Source organism: Phaethon lepturus, unplaced genomic scaffold, assembly GCF_000687285.1.
Source record: "Phaethon lepturus isolate BGI_N335 unplaced genomic scaffold, ASM68728v1 scaffold17673, whole genome shotgun sequence".
Classification (NCBI taxonomy): Eukaryota; Metazoa; Chordata; class Aves; order Phaethontiformes; family Phaethontidae; genus Phaethon; species Phaethon lepturus.
Genome location: NW_010531362.1, coordinates 314 through 16,789, shown reverse-complemented (window position 1 = coordinate 16,789; position 16,476 = coordinate 314). Strand labels below are relative to the sequence as shown.

Below are 16,476 nucleotides of genomic sequence, written 5' to 3'. Positions count from 1 at the left end.
AATGCCAAGCAAAATGGAAACTGTCCACACAGCTTCACAGTAAAAATACAGAATTCATAAGAAAGCTGTCTGCCAGCTCTGTCCCCTAAATGCACTTATTCATAAGAGACAGCAGTTCCCAGACGCCAAAGGGAATATGAGCTTTGTTCTCTCTATATACTCATCCAATTATTACAAATCAGGTATACAGCAACGCATACATACCAGCTATTAACGTATGTACCTTTTCCTGAGAGCTTACGCCTCTCAGTAAGAAAAAAAGTATCAGAACAAAAACCCCAACAGATCGCAGGGAGAGAAGCAGCAGCGACTCCTGCAGCAGTGGATAGCAATGAGGATTTAGAGTTTATGATTAAGAGATTGAGGCATTGGGAGAACATGTGGAAGTCTACGGGGTTTAAGAAAAACAATAGAACAATTTAGCTAACATGGCGGAAGGGCAAAGAATGAAGAGACAGAGTATCAGGGTAACCTGATCAAGGATACAAAGAAAACATTACTGATCTTTCACACAGATGGCCACAGAAGCTGGCAGAACTGGGGCAGGAAAGAAGTTTAAAGGATTTCCAAAGAATAGTCTAAAAGGCAAAAGGCTATAAGAAAAGACTCATGTTGCACCTTCCTTCCCTGTCGAAGTAACTGCAGAAGAGATCTGCATGCTCACCCGTGCCTGGAGGAACCTTCTGGTCCCCTGTCTGATCCTCCAGGGCATCAGCATGAATGCCCTCACCCAACAGGATATCTGCCCCTCTCATCAAGATTGGCCAAAATCAAAGCACGTTTCTCCAACATCTTTGCTGGAACAGTGCACAATCTGTTCTCAGAAATTACTTTTCAGTCTACACCCTGAAGAAACAGCCCTGACGTGAAAAAAAAAAAAAAAACGCCTATGCAGCTGAATATTATCCTGCAAACATGAAAGTAAACAAGACGCTCCACAGAGAAGTGAGGCTGATTCTTCCTACTGTAAACGCGAAGCGAGCATCCTTGGTGATGTCCCAGTGCCAGGGAAAGACAGATGATCTACGGCGTCTACGTGAGGACATGCCTGGCCACCAGAAGTGCCCTTCTTCCTTCGGAGCTCCAAAAGCATCAGATACATCATATTCTGCAAGCTCTTGAAAAACCTGCAGGGAAAGGGGAGATACGGCTGTCCTTAGGTATAAAGGCTATTTACTAAAGGTAAAGTGCAGATAGTAGTATTAAGAAAAAGACATCAGTGCCTTAAGTGTCCTTTTACCTGACTGGCTGTCAGCTGAAAACCTGTCTTCAGCAAGTAGACACTCTTATCCACAGTGGCAATGCAGACGCAGCTTGATTTTGCAGCTCTGACCTTGATGTTCACAACATCACCAGGTCTGGTGTCATTTGCTGAGAGCGCCACTGCAACCTAGGCATTTAACATTAAATCCCTTTATCTTGACTCAGACAAAACTACAAAGAATAACGAGACACCACCCCTTCTTCTCCGCTAGCTGCATTGCCAGTACCTGATTTTCAAAGGAGGACTTCACAGAGAACTGCAAGCTGTCTGTGACCCCTTCTCCATTCTCCCTGACGTAATACACCAGCAGACGGCCCAAGGGAGCCATGTTGTGAACTACTGTGAACCGGAGGAATGTCATGCAGACCTCAACCTCTGCTGCAGGGATACTGGTCGGTGCTAAAAATAGATTGTAAAAAGGACAGTGTTATTTATCAAAACCACATCCAAATGCTGTGAGGCACAGAACTCTCCACCCAGGACTTGCATCCTTCCCTTGTTCCTGTTGCATAAACTCTTCTTGAACCCAGAATCTTTTCCCTTCCTTTCTTTTCCTTATGTAAGCTGATAGGCAATTAGCACCCATAACATAACGAGCAGTATAGAGAAAGTGGATAGAGAGTGACTACCCAGTGTTTTTCCTGACATAAAATCAAGGAATATACAATTAAGTTGTTAAGCCATTTAAAATAAAAAAAAAAAATAGCTATTCTATTGCTGCAGAAACACTGATGCGAGAAAAAGTATAAATGGGTTTGAAAAAGGATTATGCAGTTTATAGAGCATCGTTTCACTAGCAGCGGTTAAATAGAATCATAGAATAGTTTGGGTTAGAAGGACCTTTAAGGATCACCTAGTTCCAACTCCCCTGCTGTGGGGAGGGGACACCTTTCACTGGCTCAGGTTGCTCAAAGCCCCATCCAACCTGACCTTGAACACTTCCAATGATGGAGCAACCACAATGTCTCTGGGCAACCTGTAAATACAACAGCTCAGAACCAACCTTCAGTGCAGAAAGTTACTACGAATTCTTAAACCATTGATTACCAGAGGCTGGGTGGGTACATCTAGGGAAGTTTCTTTTACTTTTCCTCTAACTATCTGGAACCGGCTGCTATTGCAGACATGTTACTAGGATAGACAGATTTTGCCTTTGGCAGCTGTTGTACGCATCTTCCCAAGCATACCATTCTTTATCCCCCTGTTCCCTGAATTCATCAGATTTGTACCTTTCTGTTATTCCTCATACAAACTAGGAGTCCACGCTTCATTTCCCTTCCGTGTGCTAACTGCATGAACTTCTCCTTTAGACGGACTGATGGCATGGATCACGCTAATGTCCTCTTCCTAGTTTAAGCTCAACCAGCTTAGTAAATTCCCTCAGCCCCATCATGCGCTTCCCTACCACTCAGCTGATCCCAAGCAAAGCATGTTAAGAAAGACTAGAGTTTTCTTAACAGCAAAAGACTACGGAAAAACTAGAGAAAAGTCTCCAAGAGTGATCCCTCTTGGAGAAATTTATCTTTTTTCTATATGACTGTGTGTGCAATGGATATCCCTATTTTTCTTGCACAAAATTATTCTATGCCCTTTAAGGAGCATCAAATCCAAAAAAGAGGATACTTAGGTTTGCAGAAAGGTAGTTTCTCCCTGAAAACAGAGGCAAGCTTGCATTTATGATGCTAGTTACCTGTTTCTGGGAAGTGTGTGATATCAGTGTTCTTCTCAAAGGGAAAGGTGGCTCTTTTGCTCCTCTGTTGGGTGATGTTACTGGACTGCAGTCCTGAAAGCACAATGTTGCCTCGCGATGCCACTTCATAATGTAGAGTGAAGTTGCAAGGACATGTGGACTTCACTGCAATCCAAGCCTCCTCTCCTACCTGCACCCAAAGACAGAAAAGCGAAAGATCTGGTCCGTTACAATGCATGCTTTTTATTTATAAAGCACAGAAGTCTACTTGGGTTTCAGTCCACAAGAGATGTGACCCCTCTCCTAAGAAATGTATGCATTGAAAAGTACACTACATTAGCACTGTTTCCATGGTCTTTCTTCACAATAAAAAGGGGCCTGTGTTCAGCTCTTCATTCCCTGCAAATCTACCAGGAGAATGGGCTGGGGGGTTGTATGCATTAATGAAAACAATAAAGGAATCTCTGGAATCCTGAAAGTTAAGCCTTTTGGCACAGAGCAGCTGTCAGAATTGGTTGAATTTTAGACACCCCTTCAGTAGTCCAGCCCAAAAAAGAAAGAGATAGGTTGGGGGTGGGAAGAGATGTGTGTTTGAGAGTCTTTGCAGTTTAATTGAGATTACACATGGTGATTACTTTCATATGACAAATACTAATTCAAACATTACCAATGTGGCATGAAATTACTGGGAATAGATCTGAGGGAAAAAGCTTTCAAATTACACAAACCTTGATATTAATTTGCAAGTCTGGCACTCAAGGAGCTGTCAAACACACAAATAAGGAGAAGAGAGCTTCTTTTTTCTGGTTAAACTCATCTGATGCCTGCAATAGGCTTCAGAGCAGCACACTGACTTCCTGCACTTTTTGTGCACCGAAGTCCTATACCCAGAGGTACTTGCAAAGTACTGAATCCCCTGGAAACAAAATCCCCCAAATACCACCAATCTCCACAGAATAGACATCGGTGACTCAGTCACAGGATTAGGACTGGGTCATGGCTGGCTGAGTAATAAGCCTTCTGTGGAGCAGCCGGCCTTCCTAGGAACACAAACTTCTTGCTTCTGGGATATAAGGAGCAGCTAACACTTGCGTTAAGTCAGATTTCTTCAGCAACTTCCACTCCTGATCCTCCTGCTATTTAAAGCATAGCAATGCCCAACTAAGACCATTAAGGCTGAATAGAAATGTTAAATCCCAATGAAGTCTTTTGAAAAACCTCTTTCTTCAGCACTAACACTGTTATCTTTCCAGAATGTACATATGGTACAAACCAAAAAGGCAAGGGCTTGAATACAAGGAGTTGCTAACGGCTAAATACAGTGAGAATGCCACAGAGTCCAAGAAATGCCTCGTGACATTAAATATTTGAAGTATTAAGAATTCCCCAGTGCAAATGATGAAACAATTCATTAAAAAATGAATGTAGCTAATTGGAACACCCAGTAAGAGCTGGCAAAGCAGGGAAACAGTTCCCACATCAGCTGGTCATCCAACTCCTAGCTTTCCCACAGAAGAATTAGTTCTAATCAGGTTATAATAAGAACAATGTGTTCAGATTAGCAGTGTATAATCCCCTTTCCATACCTCAGGAAACTTGTAAAAGATTAATTAGCCATTAAACTACCATGAAATGCAATGATAAAAAAATGGTCTTATTTGGATACAAAGAGTCTGAAACCAACCTGACGGATCTGCTGATAACAGAAATCTAAGTGCGTATATTGCCAAGACCTACTTTTTTTTTTTCCCACAAAGCAATAGGCAGACCCTCAGAGCACCTTCTTAGGTAGAAAAGAAACCCTGAACAACTCTCAGTAAAACAATATGCAACGGAAACCATGGTTAAATCAGATCTTTCCTTTAGGAAAGAGATCATGACAACTTTTATATGGAAGGACTGACTACATTTTCAGAGACTCCAACAAAAACTACACAAGAAAAGAAGATAACTATGTTCATAGTATGATAACTGGAAGACGAAACAGACCCAGCTGAGATTTAAACTGGAAATTCTAGTGAGACTACATAGCCCTAGTTTGGATCTTTAGTAATTAAGCTACTCCCACTAACATCCCTTCTAATCTTTCAGCATTTGTTGACTTGAACTAAAGCATGTCATTTTCACTACACAACTCGTATGTGAATGTTACTGGAGGTGCACAGAACACACACTCAAATATGAAAAACTTAAATGCTGTCGCTGCCTATACCCACCCTCCCTCCCCTGTCTCCGTAACACAAAGGAGAATGAAATGCTGCGCAAAGCATCAAAGGCACTTTGCTTAAAACCATGTGCAGTCCACGTTGAACAATTATTTGGTGGCTGAAGTGCAGCTACTTCAACCTTTGTAGTGGAAACAATAATAGCCCAGGATCTCAGAAACAGAAATGGCTAGAAATATTTAGTTAGAACAAAGTACTTTAAGCCAAGAAATGCAGTTGTTGCCACGATGAAATATGAAGCCAACATACCTGGAAAGGTTTATTTGGTGCCTGGAGCTGGATGTGACACTTGCTGGGCGAGTACCAGCTACTGATGGACAAGTAGTTTGGCAGATATTGATCTCCAGATGGTTTCCCATCAATCGCTGTCACTTTGGTCTTAACAAAAGTTACATTTGAATGTTATGCATGCATAGAAAGCCCGATTTGTATGCGCTGCTTCCACTGTATCCCCATCTCCCATTTTACGCTATCCAGCTGTTCATCTCTTGTCATCTTTACATAGCAACGGTATTCTCCAAATATTGGACCCTTACTACTACATTAAGCTGCATTTGGAGAAGCACCTTATCATGATGGTTATCAACATCAGTTCTATTGGCAGGAAGAAACAAAGCAAGTGTTTGCTGCATTTAAATCAAGAAGTTGAAGCTAAAAGGCACTGATTTCCTGTTTGTAGCACTGATTTATGAAGTGCAGGTTTGACAAGATTAGTTACATTAAAGCCCGCTAATCCTATAAAGAGCTTTCACCCACCTCCAGCCAGACATATTGGGCAGCTGTAGGGATGGAAGGGATTTCAAACTCTACCAGGCCATTTCTTGATACCAGTTCACTTGTATAAACGTTGTCCTTTGGTGTGAGCTCAGCTTTAATTCGAATAGTGACTCTGTCAGCTGGACTTCCATCAGGGTAAGTGACTTCAACCTACACAGTTTCATTTATAGAACAACAGGTTTTACACTATAGGCAATTCCAGTCAATGACAGAAACAGCAGGTGGGGAAACCACACCAGAACATGGTGTAACATCCTGGGATCAAGTCAGTATAACCTTGCATCAGCCACATGCCAGTGTCTCTACATTTAATCTTACCTTTCCTTTGTAAGGCAATCCAGGTTTGAACTGTTTTCTGGTATCCTTGGAGTACTTGATATCAATCAGCTGTTTCTGAACAGGTGTTGAATCGTCAAATGTAACCTGCTTGCTCCCATCAGAGCTGATCACCGTGGCCCAGATATTGACTGTGCCTCGAAAGTGTTCTGGAACATCAGCTGGCATCATGTCTTTCACACACACATCGAAAACAGCAGAGCCATCAATCTAGGAAGTGTGTTGGGGAATGGAAACATAAGTTTGCATTCAAAAAGGGTCTAGAAGCCAAACCTAAAGCACAGACACTTGATAGGAGTTTGTAGCAGTATTTTTAAAGGATGTGGAGTGGAGGGAATTAACTGGGGAGTAGGTGAAGGAAGGAGGAAAGAAATTTTCCTTCCTCACCCATAGGGTGGACTAGCTGTGTCACAGTCCTTCATTCTCATGTTCTCCCTCAACCCCATATGTTCTAAAAGCAGATTAATACTATGCCAACAAATTCTCATCTCCCCCAAATCATAAACATACAAAAGATGTAAAAATCTGTAATATTTTATTATGGCGGACCCAATTATTACATTTATCCATTTATTTTCTTTTTATTATGGCGGACCCAATTATTACATTTATCCATTTATTTTCTGATCTCACATCAGTAACGTAAAATAGACCTGTGGTATTAATGTCAAACAGTACAGATCAGGTATTTCATTGTGGCTGACTCACCTGGGTGGTCTTGAGGATCGGGTGTCCTACTTCATGCCTGTAGTACCCTACGCCATTTATAGTCATATTGACAACTAACTTTCCTGTCACTGGTTTTCCAAATGTATATCTGAAATGGAAAGAAGATCATGAATAACTTCCAGCTGTTTTCTGTTTCCCTGATTATATCAAGAATAGTACCATGGGACCTGCACATCTAGAAAAAGCGGGTGGGGGGTGGGGGGGCAATCACAGATTTTCCAGCTTGTTATTGTTAAGATGTTTTTATGAAGGCTTTTACATAGGAAGTTTCTGATGATGACCAGAAATCATCTGAAAAGTCTGCAGCAGATGAGATCCAAGCTCCAGTCACTGCACCATCCTGTGACTGTACTATGATCCATAGTATTGGAAATTTATTTGGGACATGTTCCTACCTGGCATGGACAGTTCCTTTTTCACACAGTGAAAGGTCACGAATGTAGGGAGGGGGGTCAATCAGCAACTCAAACTTCGGTAATACTACAATGAAAAGAAATACAACAGAATCTTTTCAAGGAGATCTTATTGTCCAGATTACAGCAAAACAATACACAGCTCTGAGAAGATCACTGCTTATGGTTGGATGAGGGCAGCGTAGCTAACAGACAGGACAGCACTCAGCAGAGAGTGACTCAACAAAAGTAGCAAGCCAAGACCATCTTGGAAAGATGACCTTAGCAAAACACTCTTAGACTTCTACTTCTTTTCAGAGGGATCTGTGTTCCAGGATTTGAGCCCAAGTTTTCTCTCCTACATACATGGTAAAGAGGACAAGTCACTACTGACTCCTCCACAGTGTGTCGGGAATAGAGCTGAGATATTAGCAGTTGTCAGTGTCTATAAATGTTTGCGTGATCAGGTCAGATGTCATAGATGGTGTGCTGGGTGTAATGATGCCCACCTTTCATCAAACAGAGGGGCTTTGAGACTGAAACGAAGGCTAGCAAAGAAAAGAATTCAGAATTCCAAGAAGGGCTCTGGGAAGGAAGGAAAGCACTGACAGACTGAATGCACATTTATGAGCTTTCCAAAGCAAAATTAAATCTTTGTTACATAACTAGGTCATGCAATATGACACTCCATTTCAGGTTCTTTATGAAGTGTGAAGGACAGGAACAAAGGCCTTCATTAAGTTACAAGTGTCTATATCCCTGAAGTACATAGCCTCTAAAGAATTTTTCCTCATGCTTTTAGATGCATTATTTCTGAGGTGTTTCATCTCAAGCAGAAACATTTCATAATATTTTTTTCTTCCAAATGCACTTGGGTTATAGTCAAAGTTGATTTGGGCACAACTCACCATATTTCTGAACTTCAAACGATTTGTTGTATGTGTGCCCCTGCATTTCAGCAAAGATGAGCCATTCACCAAACACTGGCTGATCAGACAAAGGAAAGGTCATATTTACAATACCTGAAAAAGGAAACAACATACTGTGAGCTCTGTGTCACTCATCAGCCCTTGTCAAGGCTTATTGAACACAACTCAGTATAAGCAGAAGCAAAGACAAAGAACAATATATTGAGAAAAAATAATCTGAAACTTACCACAACAAAACGGCTTCAAATTGCTCCACTCTATCATACGAGACCCCCGAGGATCCTGCATAGTGGTTTAGGAACGAGAAACATCACGGTGAAAATGAATATCACTAATACATTTAACTCAGTTTGCAACACAGAACTTCATTTTGTAATACATAGACTTCACTAACAGCTCCAATGTAACTAACATCTGTCAAAAGCTTTCTGAAGATACTTTACCAGGGGTATTTGCTTTCTAAAATTCAGTACTCATTTAAGGACACTGCTTCTATAACCAATGCACACAAGTAAGCACTGCCAAGTGGCAAATCCTCCACCTATCTTAAGATATCTATTTTGAATGGGATGAACTGGCCTCTGAAGACGCTTTCTTTCTATTCATAAAGGGAACTGTACAACTAGCAAGACAATATTTAGTCAGGTGAAATTAATTCTGCTGGTTTTGTCAGCATTAAATCTGTGACTGAATGCAAACAAGAGAAGAGAGTGAATTCTGCTTGCTGACAGCTAAAGAAAACACATGGTTTAAAAAAAAAAAGAAAAAAGACTAGACACAGAAGGAACCTCTCATTCACCTCATAAGGAAGAAGACAGGAGCACCCTTTCCTTGCCATGAATTTCTATTGTCCACTATCATAATGTTTGGGTGCAGAGATGAGATTGGCCCTGCTATATCAGCCCAGCCAGATGAAGGATAGGAGTGTGTCTGCATTGAAAAGAAGGGAGAAATTGAGTGGGACTGTTACATTTATAAACCCCAGTGAATCTAGCCAATTCTTCTCAGGCTGAAAAATGGGAATGGATTTCTGAAACTGAAGTAGAAAACAAGTATATTTGTTGGTGATAACAAAAAAGCAAGACATAAAGATCAGTTAAAGACACAGGGACAGAGATAATTGCATAGGTTATAGTTGGGAATGGCCATAATGGACTTGAAAAGGTACAGACGTGTGACTTGTTCCTCTTAAGGCTACAAGTATCTCGTGCCTCTACAAGGATACATGCTATGATTCACAGACAGATACTCACCACCACATAAGCTTCAATCTGAAAGAAAAAAAAAAAAGAATAAAAGGCTTTATGAAACAAATCTACTTTTTTTGCTGCTTCTGATGAACTGCTGAGTCAACAAAAGCGAGGTATGATGCACAAAGTGACGAAGTTTAAACATCTCTTTGGTAACAGTAGCCTGAGAAACATACATTTCATTCACACATCTAACTGGAAAGTAATACTTTGCATATCTGTGCATTACCTAAATAGAATGCAAGACTGAAAAATTCTTCTACTGCTTTGGCATAGTTACATTCTATTTGCTAGCACTGCAAAAGTGTGTCTTCTCCTTCAACAGTAATGTGGCCAAATGAAAAAAAAATTAATTGTAAATAACAACAGGCAATCACAAAATATGCCTAAATAGGTTCAAAACGCCAAATTTATTTCTGCATAAATGTACATTAGAATAAAATACAGGTTGCCAAGTATTCCACCATATTTTACAGTGTGAAAGAAAACAGTTTTCTTTACCCTGTCATTGACTGGTCTCAAGTCAGAAGTCACCATAAAGAGGTTTATCAACACTAAAAAAGGAAAAGAAGAAATTCATTAGTCATCACAGCAGACACTGAATAGAGTATCTCATCCTAAAATCTACTCTTGAAAAAAAGTTTTGCCTCTGTGAAAAAAACCAACTCTATCCTGGCTGAAACCAGGACATGCTTGAAAGCAGCCCTCGCATTGGAAAGTTCTCCAAGGTCACTTTACCTTTCTGCTTGGGTTTATAGACAGGTTTATCAGTCTGGATGAACACTGATGATCCTTTGCTATCAATGGTTACTGTGGTATAGTTGTGAAAAATGTAGCCTTCCTCTGCTAAATGCCGGTTGCCCCAGACTTTTAGATGTGCTTGTCCACGAAGTCCTGAAGGCACCTAGAAAACAGACCAGGAGGTGAGGAAGAGACAGAAAAGCCTTTGAGCTTTCTGGGGAATATAATTGACACTGAAGTGAGCAAAGAGCAGCCACCTGCTGCATCTCAGTGTAACTATGTGTTAGTAATAAAAAGAAAATTAAGAACATGCTAGATCTTTTACAATGTATAAACTTCAAAAGAGGCAAAGTCATGCTAAAAATATGGCAGGAAATTCTCTTTCTTCATCACTCAAGCAAAGTGATACTTGATCTACATGTGCAGCTTCCACTAAAGAAGGTGCGTTACATGGGGAAATCAACCACGCTGTGGAAGACACAGCTCTACCGACAGAGGGGAAAAAACCAAACACCCCACCACAAAAAACTCAAAACAAAACATGTATGCCTGCACATTTTAAACCAGTTGCTCAGAGAAATAAAAGACTTTTAAAATGACGTTAAAGATTACAATGTAAAAAAATCTGATAATACAGAAATATTATGATAATAGGTCACAATTTTAGAGTGAAAAAAATAAGTAAAACCAAAATCAGCAAAAACACTGCAGATCTTATTCAACAGTGAGTTACAGCCTTTGGATAAAGAATTCTATAGCATTTGGTATAACTGCTGCTGTTTCCTATTACATAGGTCTATATTATACCTTCCTGAAACTAAAGGAATAGATACTTAGGTATTTGTATATTAGCACAGTAAAGGGTGGGGAAGTATCCAAACCCTTTCTAGAACCTAATTCCCAGTTTAACCAGCAAGACAGAGCAGTATCAACATCAGCCATATAATAATTACAGAGAAGGCAAAGAAAGCTCTGGGGTATGCCACCAAGGCAGAGGAGATCCAACCAGTCATGACAGACCATCACCAAGCTAGTTAGACTTCTGTAAATCAAACGCTTTAATTTACTTATAGGCCAATGATAATGTAGCTGATGCAGTAGGTGCACTGAAGGTATCTATGCTGTGCTACAGTAGTACAATAGAACTGTTCCCAAATACCTGGATCCGCTGCAAATAAAACAGACCGATTTTCTTACAGCACTGCATAGAAAAGACTCATACAGGTATGACTGGCTTCAGTCAAGAGCTAGCAATGCAATATGGAGGGTTTTTTTCCCAGGGTCATATGCCACAGTGACTAGTCTAGCATACTTTCCAGAGCCTAGTATCAGCTCTGCGTGGTACTAGCTACTGCTATTCCAGAAGCACATCACAATTTAATATTTATATGATTTGTTCCACCCACCCCCTTCACCTCCCATCAGAGGTGACAACTCCAAAGCAAGTCCTGACTAAATTAAGAGGTCCAACACTTTCAAGACTTGTTTTTCAGTTCAGATCCATTTTGCCTACATTTGAAGTAATAAACTTCCACCACAAATCACCAGACATAATACATAACATACCTCTTCCAGTTCTAAACATTTTGATGGTGCTTAATCAACAACAAGACTGAAAACTCATTGCTTTCAACTTACATCCCTCTTTTGAAAGATCTAGGAAGAAAGATGGGGACAAAAGTCCTATACTAGCATGGAAGCACAGCCAAATTATCTCACAGAAACCATGAAAATGGCTTAACTTTTCTCTGTATGGTATAACTTAGCCCTACATACAGCATAAACTAAATTACTTCTTTCAATGAACAGTGAACTCTGAACTGGTAGCATTTAGCTCACTCCTTGGCATGAGGAAGGATAACTCACACAAGGTGCAAAGCAGGAGAAATCGATCTTTCACAGGATGTCTTTCTGCTCTAAGAATGACTACCTCTCACTGCACACCAGATTTCCAATATCCTAGGGATTCAAATAAAGCCAGATATTGCTGTAAAAAGTGTGATTTACTAAGGTAAGCACATGTAATTTTTTTTTAATGGCTACTGGCCACTCTTCTCTCTTGCAGAATTGCATTTAAATTCATCATCATTTCACTCCATTACAAACCCTCTTTGGAAATAAAATGTTCTCATTCCCTCCATCTCTTTCGTATGGGTAAGCTTCATTTTATGGACAATGCTCATGGCAAAAACACTGCTAATGTCAAAGGCTAAAATGTAGACAAAACTGGCGAAAGTTTATGTTTTTAAAATAACACAGTAGTACCAGAATAACTAGCAGAGAGACAATGTTCAATAATCTGCCATTTCTATGGATTTCTGTAGTCTGTCCAACGCTCCACGTCACTTACATAGCATTATGTACTACCGTTCTTATCAAATAATCACAACATAGAACTTTATGTTGAGGAATAAGCCACAGATCCAGCCACTGATTTTCTTCAGTGGTGTAAGGGCCTGACAGATGAGCTGTGATGGATTAAGCCTTGTTCTTTTCACTCTGAATTCTTACTCTTGCAAAGGTTGCTTCCACCTTAGTGTGTGCATCAGAATGTGACCTGTATTTGTGCTGCAGCTGCTCAGAGAGCTATGCCTGATGTGGTAGAAGGCAAGTCCCTCATGTTTTCACCAAAAACATCTTAAAATAATTGACACTCACCTTCAGCTTAATTGTTCCTTTATCTAAAATGAGAGAGAGAGAGAGAGTTATTCTTCTCAAGCTAAGGTACTAACATTTTAGACATCTGCAGTTGAGTGAAAGGAGACCCCATGTCATAGAGCTGCTAACTGCAATACCCCTTCATTACAATTTCACCTGAAGTAATTTTCCTGCATTGTGTAAAACAATCTGCAGGGTGAGCAAGTCAGACCCAGTGCAGTTCTCCAAAATAAACTTGGTCCACGTTTATTTACAATTTTTGCCGAAGGTAAACTGCAAAGTGCTCTATGGTTAGAGAGTACCACCAATGCTGAGATTTCAGCACAGGGCATACCATGCTTACAGAAGTATTTTGCTGTAAAAAGGACCTGGCCTCTTTTGGACTTGAATAATTCTCAAAACAAACACTCATAGAATCTATTTTGATTGCTGGATACAGCCATACCTAAGATTTCTCTTTAGCATATGTTGTCCACATGTGTAAGCATCACTCCCTTTGAATTACTTAGCAATTGTCAGCCAATTTCAAAGATGACAAGGGGAGGATAAAACCAGAGACAATCTGTTCCAAGAAAGGAAATGGCTTTTATATAACTCTCAGTTTTTACACACAGAACGGTTAAAACATGATGGTTAAAGAACATGATTGCCTGAGCCTTGTTTACATTACAGCTTACACCACTACTAGCAGTGGTAGAACGGCGCTACTGGGATTCATTTTCACTAATGTAAATTCATTCAGTATTAAGCTGGACATAATCAAAATACTTTTTGTCTTCATACACAGGACAGAGGGGTATCTCTCTTGGATTTTAAAGACTTACCCAACTGCACAAATATTACCACCTCTCTCAGCAATATTCAGGCCTGAAGATGGGGACATTGCATTTCCAGCACTCATTTTAAAATAAGGATAGAAAATTATGATGACATAGATCTTATATTTTTCTTTAAAGTCAACTTATCTTGTTCCTTATACAGCTTCCCAGTGTCAAACATTCCGGTTTCAAAAGGAAAGATATTCACTATAAAGCTCCTGAATATCAATTATCTAGGGTCTCTGTATGTCTTGGTGTTCCAAAATTATTGGCCTTGGATGTTTGAGATCACATACATCAAAACCACATTAGCACAATCAACTGAGAACATTTAGCAGTAGTCAATGAATTAACTATTAGTTTGGTTCCAGTTCCATTATCACCTAAAGCAATTGTCCTGGAGATATTGATGTGTTCTCACAGCACCACAACTTATAAACTAGTTTTCAAGTTCAGACTTACAGGAACTTACCCAGAACTGTTCCATGGCCTCGTGACACAGTTTCTCCTTTGACTACTAACTGAATCTGGACTGTTGTCTCCTTGACAGAGTTAAAGATGGTTACGCTGATAGCTTCCTCAACACCAGATCGGAAAACAGAAGGTGCTGCAATCAAATAGCCCCTGAGGAGCAAAATTGGAAGTGGATGGTCAAGAACAGCAACAAGACTGTGATCTTTATTTGTAAGACGCTTTATGTATAACAAAAGGAAAAGAACAGGCTGCCCTAACATCTAGCAGTCTAGGCCTATATCTAATATGCATAAAATAAACACAGAATGCACACAGAAATAAACCAAGCCTAACCATCTTACAAATCCTTAGTATTTAAAGACAGACAGTAATATTGATGTTTACTGCATATATAACATAGATATATTTATATATTATCTATAAACTAAATATACAACTAACTAATCATAAAAAACCTGAAGTTCATGAAAGAATAAGGAGGTACCTGAACCTCCAGTAGAGTTTTGTAGATAATGCTTTGTTTTGAAACAGTTTAGATACTTCTAACATTTTTGCCTCAATCATTCTTCATGGCTCCCATAGTTCAACTTGATACACAGAAAAAGCAGTGACACTCAGTGCTGATACTCAGCACTTTCTAAATGTCACTCACACACATGTGACGGGTCTGAACTTCCAATTTATATAGAAGCAGCCCAGAAACTACTGTTACAAGACTGGGCTCAAATTCTCAGTTCTGCTACCACTTTTTTGTTCAAAGAATTATATCCTGCAAGTTTAAAAACCCCGGCAAAAAGGAATTATCTTAGCAGGCACACACACAGTTTAAAGCCACCCTCGAAGACCTCCCATATATACTACAATCCTTGTGTTTCTGAATGGAATCTGTACTATTCCTCTGTGCTGAATGGCACCACGCCATGAACTTGTCAACTAAAAGCATTACAGACTCTGAGTTCTTTGATGCGTTGGGCTGTAAGCAACACATTTATATTCTCTTCATGACACACCTTTCTGGGTTTTTTTTCCTACCCAAAAGCATTTTTTAAAATGAGGCAATTCCTCATATGACTCTTTAAGCCCAATTTCTCAGCCCATGCCTTTTTACAGTTCTATGAGCCAGGTTGCTTTAGTTCATGATTAATTATCACTTTGGGATAAGGAAGATGGTGTTTTACAGCCCCCAAGTCATCTTTTATCAAATTCCAACCCCATGTTTCTCTCTCAGCAGGCCTCATTGCCATGGAGATCCCACTACCCCCAAAGGAAGTTCAGATCTCTGTAGCATTTCAGTTAAATTGCATGGGGTACTTACAGATTCAAAACCTTATGGTTGCCAGGTTTGAGAAGTCACCCGAACATTAATAAATAACAATAAAAAGTTACTACTTAGCCTGCAAATTCTTGGTAAGAAAGACATAGCTGATCTAGTTGCAGAGGGAGAAAGAGTACCATCTGCATCCAGTATGAAATGATTAGATTCAAACTGTCACATAAGCACAGCGCTACAGTGCCATATGTGAAGCACATGTATTCACATTGTTCTAAATTGCCGCAACTCTTTCTGAAGTATCAGTCTGTTGATACGGCTATTTAAATCACCTAAGAAGTGGCATCTGAATATTAAATATTTAACCTGGCAACTAAACAGTTAACTTGACACTGACTGGACAGATCCTTTAAACACATTTGACTAACAGCTCTGTCAGGTTACACCAAAACTTGGCAGGATGTGAAATATTTTCTAGTAAGCAAGTGAAAATAAGTTCTCCATGGCACTCAGTTAATGCAGCTATTCATGATGCTGACGGGCTATAAGCAGCTAGGGATAAAGAACAAAGCAAACTTTAATCAAAGTTAACCTAAACACACTGGAACGAGCTGTGGATTCAATTTCTAAAAGCCGGAGAACTTTCCCCGCAGTGAAATGTTTCTCCCCGGATGATTTTCCCCACAAGAATGCTTCACATGCTCTTCGGGAGCAACCAACATTACCTTCAACCATCCCAAACACAACAGCAGCCCCTGCGCAACACCCTGGATTCCTTAAATAATTGTTTGCAGATAAAAGCTCCCCGCCAGCCACTCGCTGGAGGAGCTAGAGGCAGGTATTTCTAAGGAGGCTTCCCCCCCCGCCCCCCTTTCCCTGTGCTATGCACTTTTGCACCGGCGAGTACAAACGTGCTGCTCGGC

The 16,476-nt window shown here is 40.1% G+C and overlaps 1 protein-coding gene across 1 annotated transcript in view; it reads right to left on the bottom strand.

Moving 5' to 3' along the window:
* The window catches only part of CPAMD8 (C3 and PZP-like, alpha-2-macroglobulin domain containing 8), a 55,112-nt gene that overhangs the window by 38,333 nt on the left and 303 nt on the right, over positions 1–16,476 (bottom strand). The window contains exons 2-17 of the mRNA XM_010284537.1: positions 14,282–14,433; positions 12,992–13,014; positions 10,331–10,496; positions 10,094–10,146; positions 9,596–9,613; positions 8,570–8,624; positions 8,322–8,435; positions 7,417–7,501; positions 7,001–7,109; positions 6,275–6,502; positions 5,936–6,106; positions 5,429–5,557; positions 2,955–3,144; positions 1,491–1,663; positions 1,241–1,390; positions 966–1,127 (exon numbers count right to left, since the gene is read on the bottom strand). Coding sequence (XP_010282839.1) covers positions 966–1,127; positions 1,241–1,390; positions 1,491–1,663; positions 2,955–3,144; positions 5,429–5,557; positions 5,936–6,106; positions 6,275–6,502; positions 7,001–7,109; positions 7,417–7,501; positions 8,322–8,435; positions 8,570–8,624; positions 9,596–9,613; positions 10,094–10,146; positions 10,331–10,496; positions 12,992–13,014; positions 14,282–14,433 — 1,978 coding nt within the window. The remainder of the gene's footprint in view (positions 1–965; positions 1,128–1,240; positions 1,391–1,490; positions 1,664–2,954; positions 3,145–5,428; positions 5,558–5,935; positions 6,107–6,274; positions 6,503–7,000; positions 7,110–7,416; positions 7,502–8,321; positions 8,436–8,569; positions 8,625–9,595; positions 9,614–10,093; positions 10,147–10,330; positions 10,497–12,991; positions 13,015–14,281; positions 14,434–16,476) is intronic.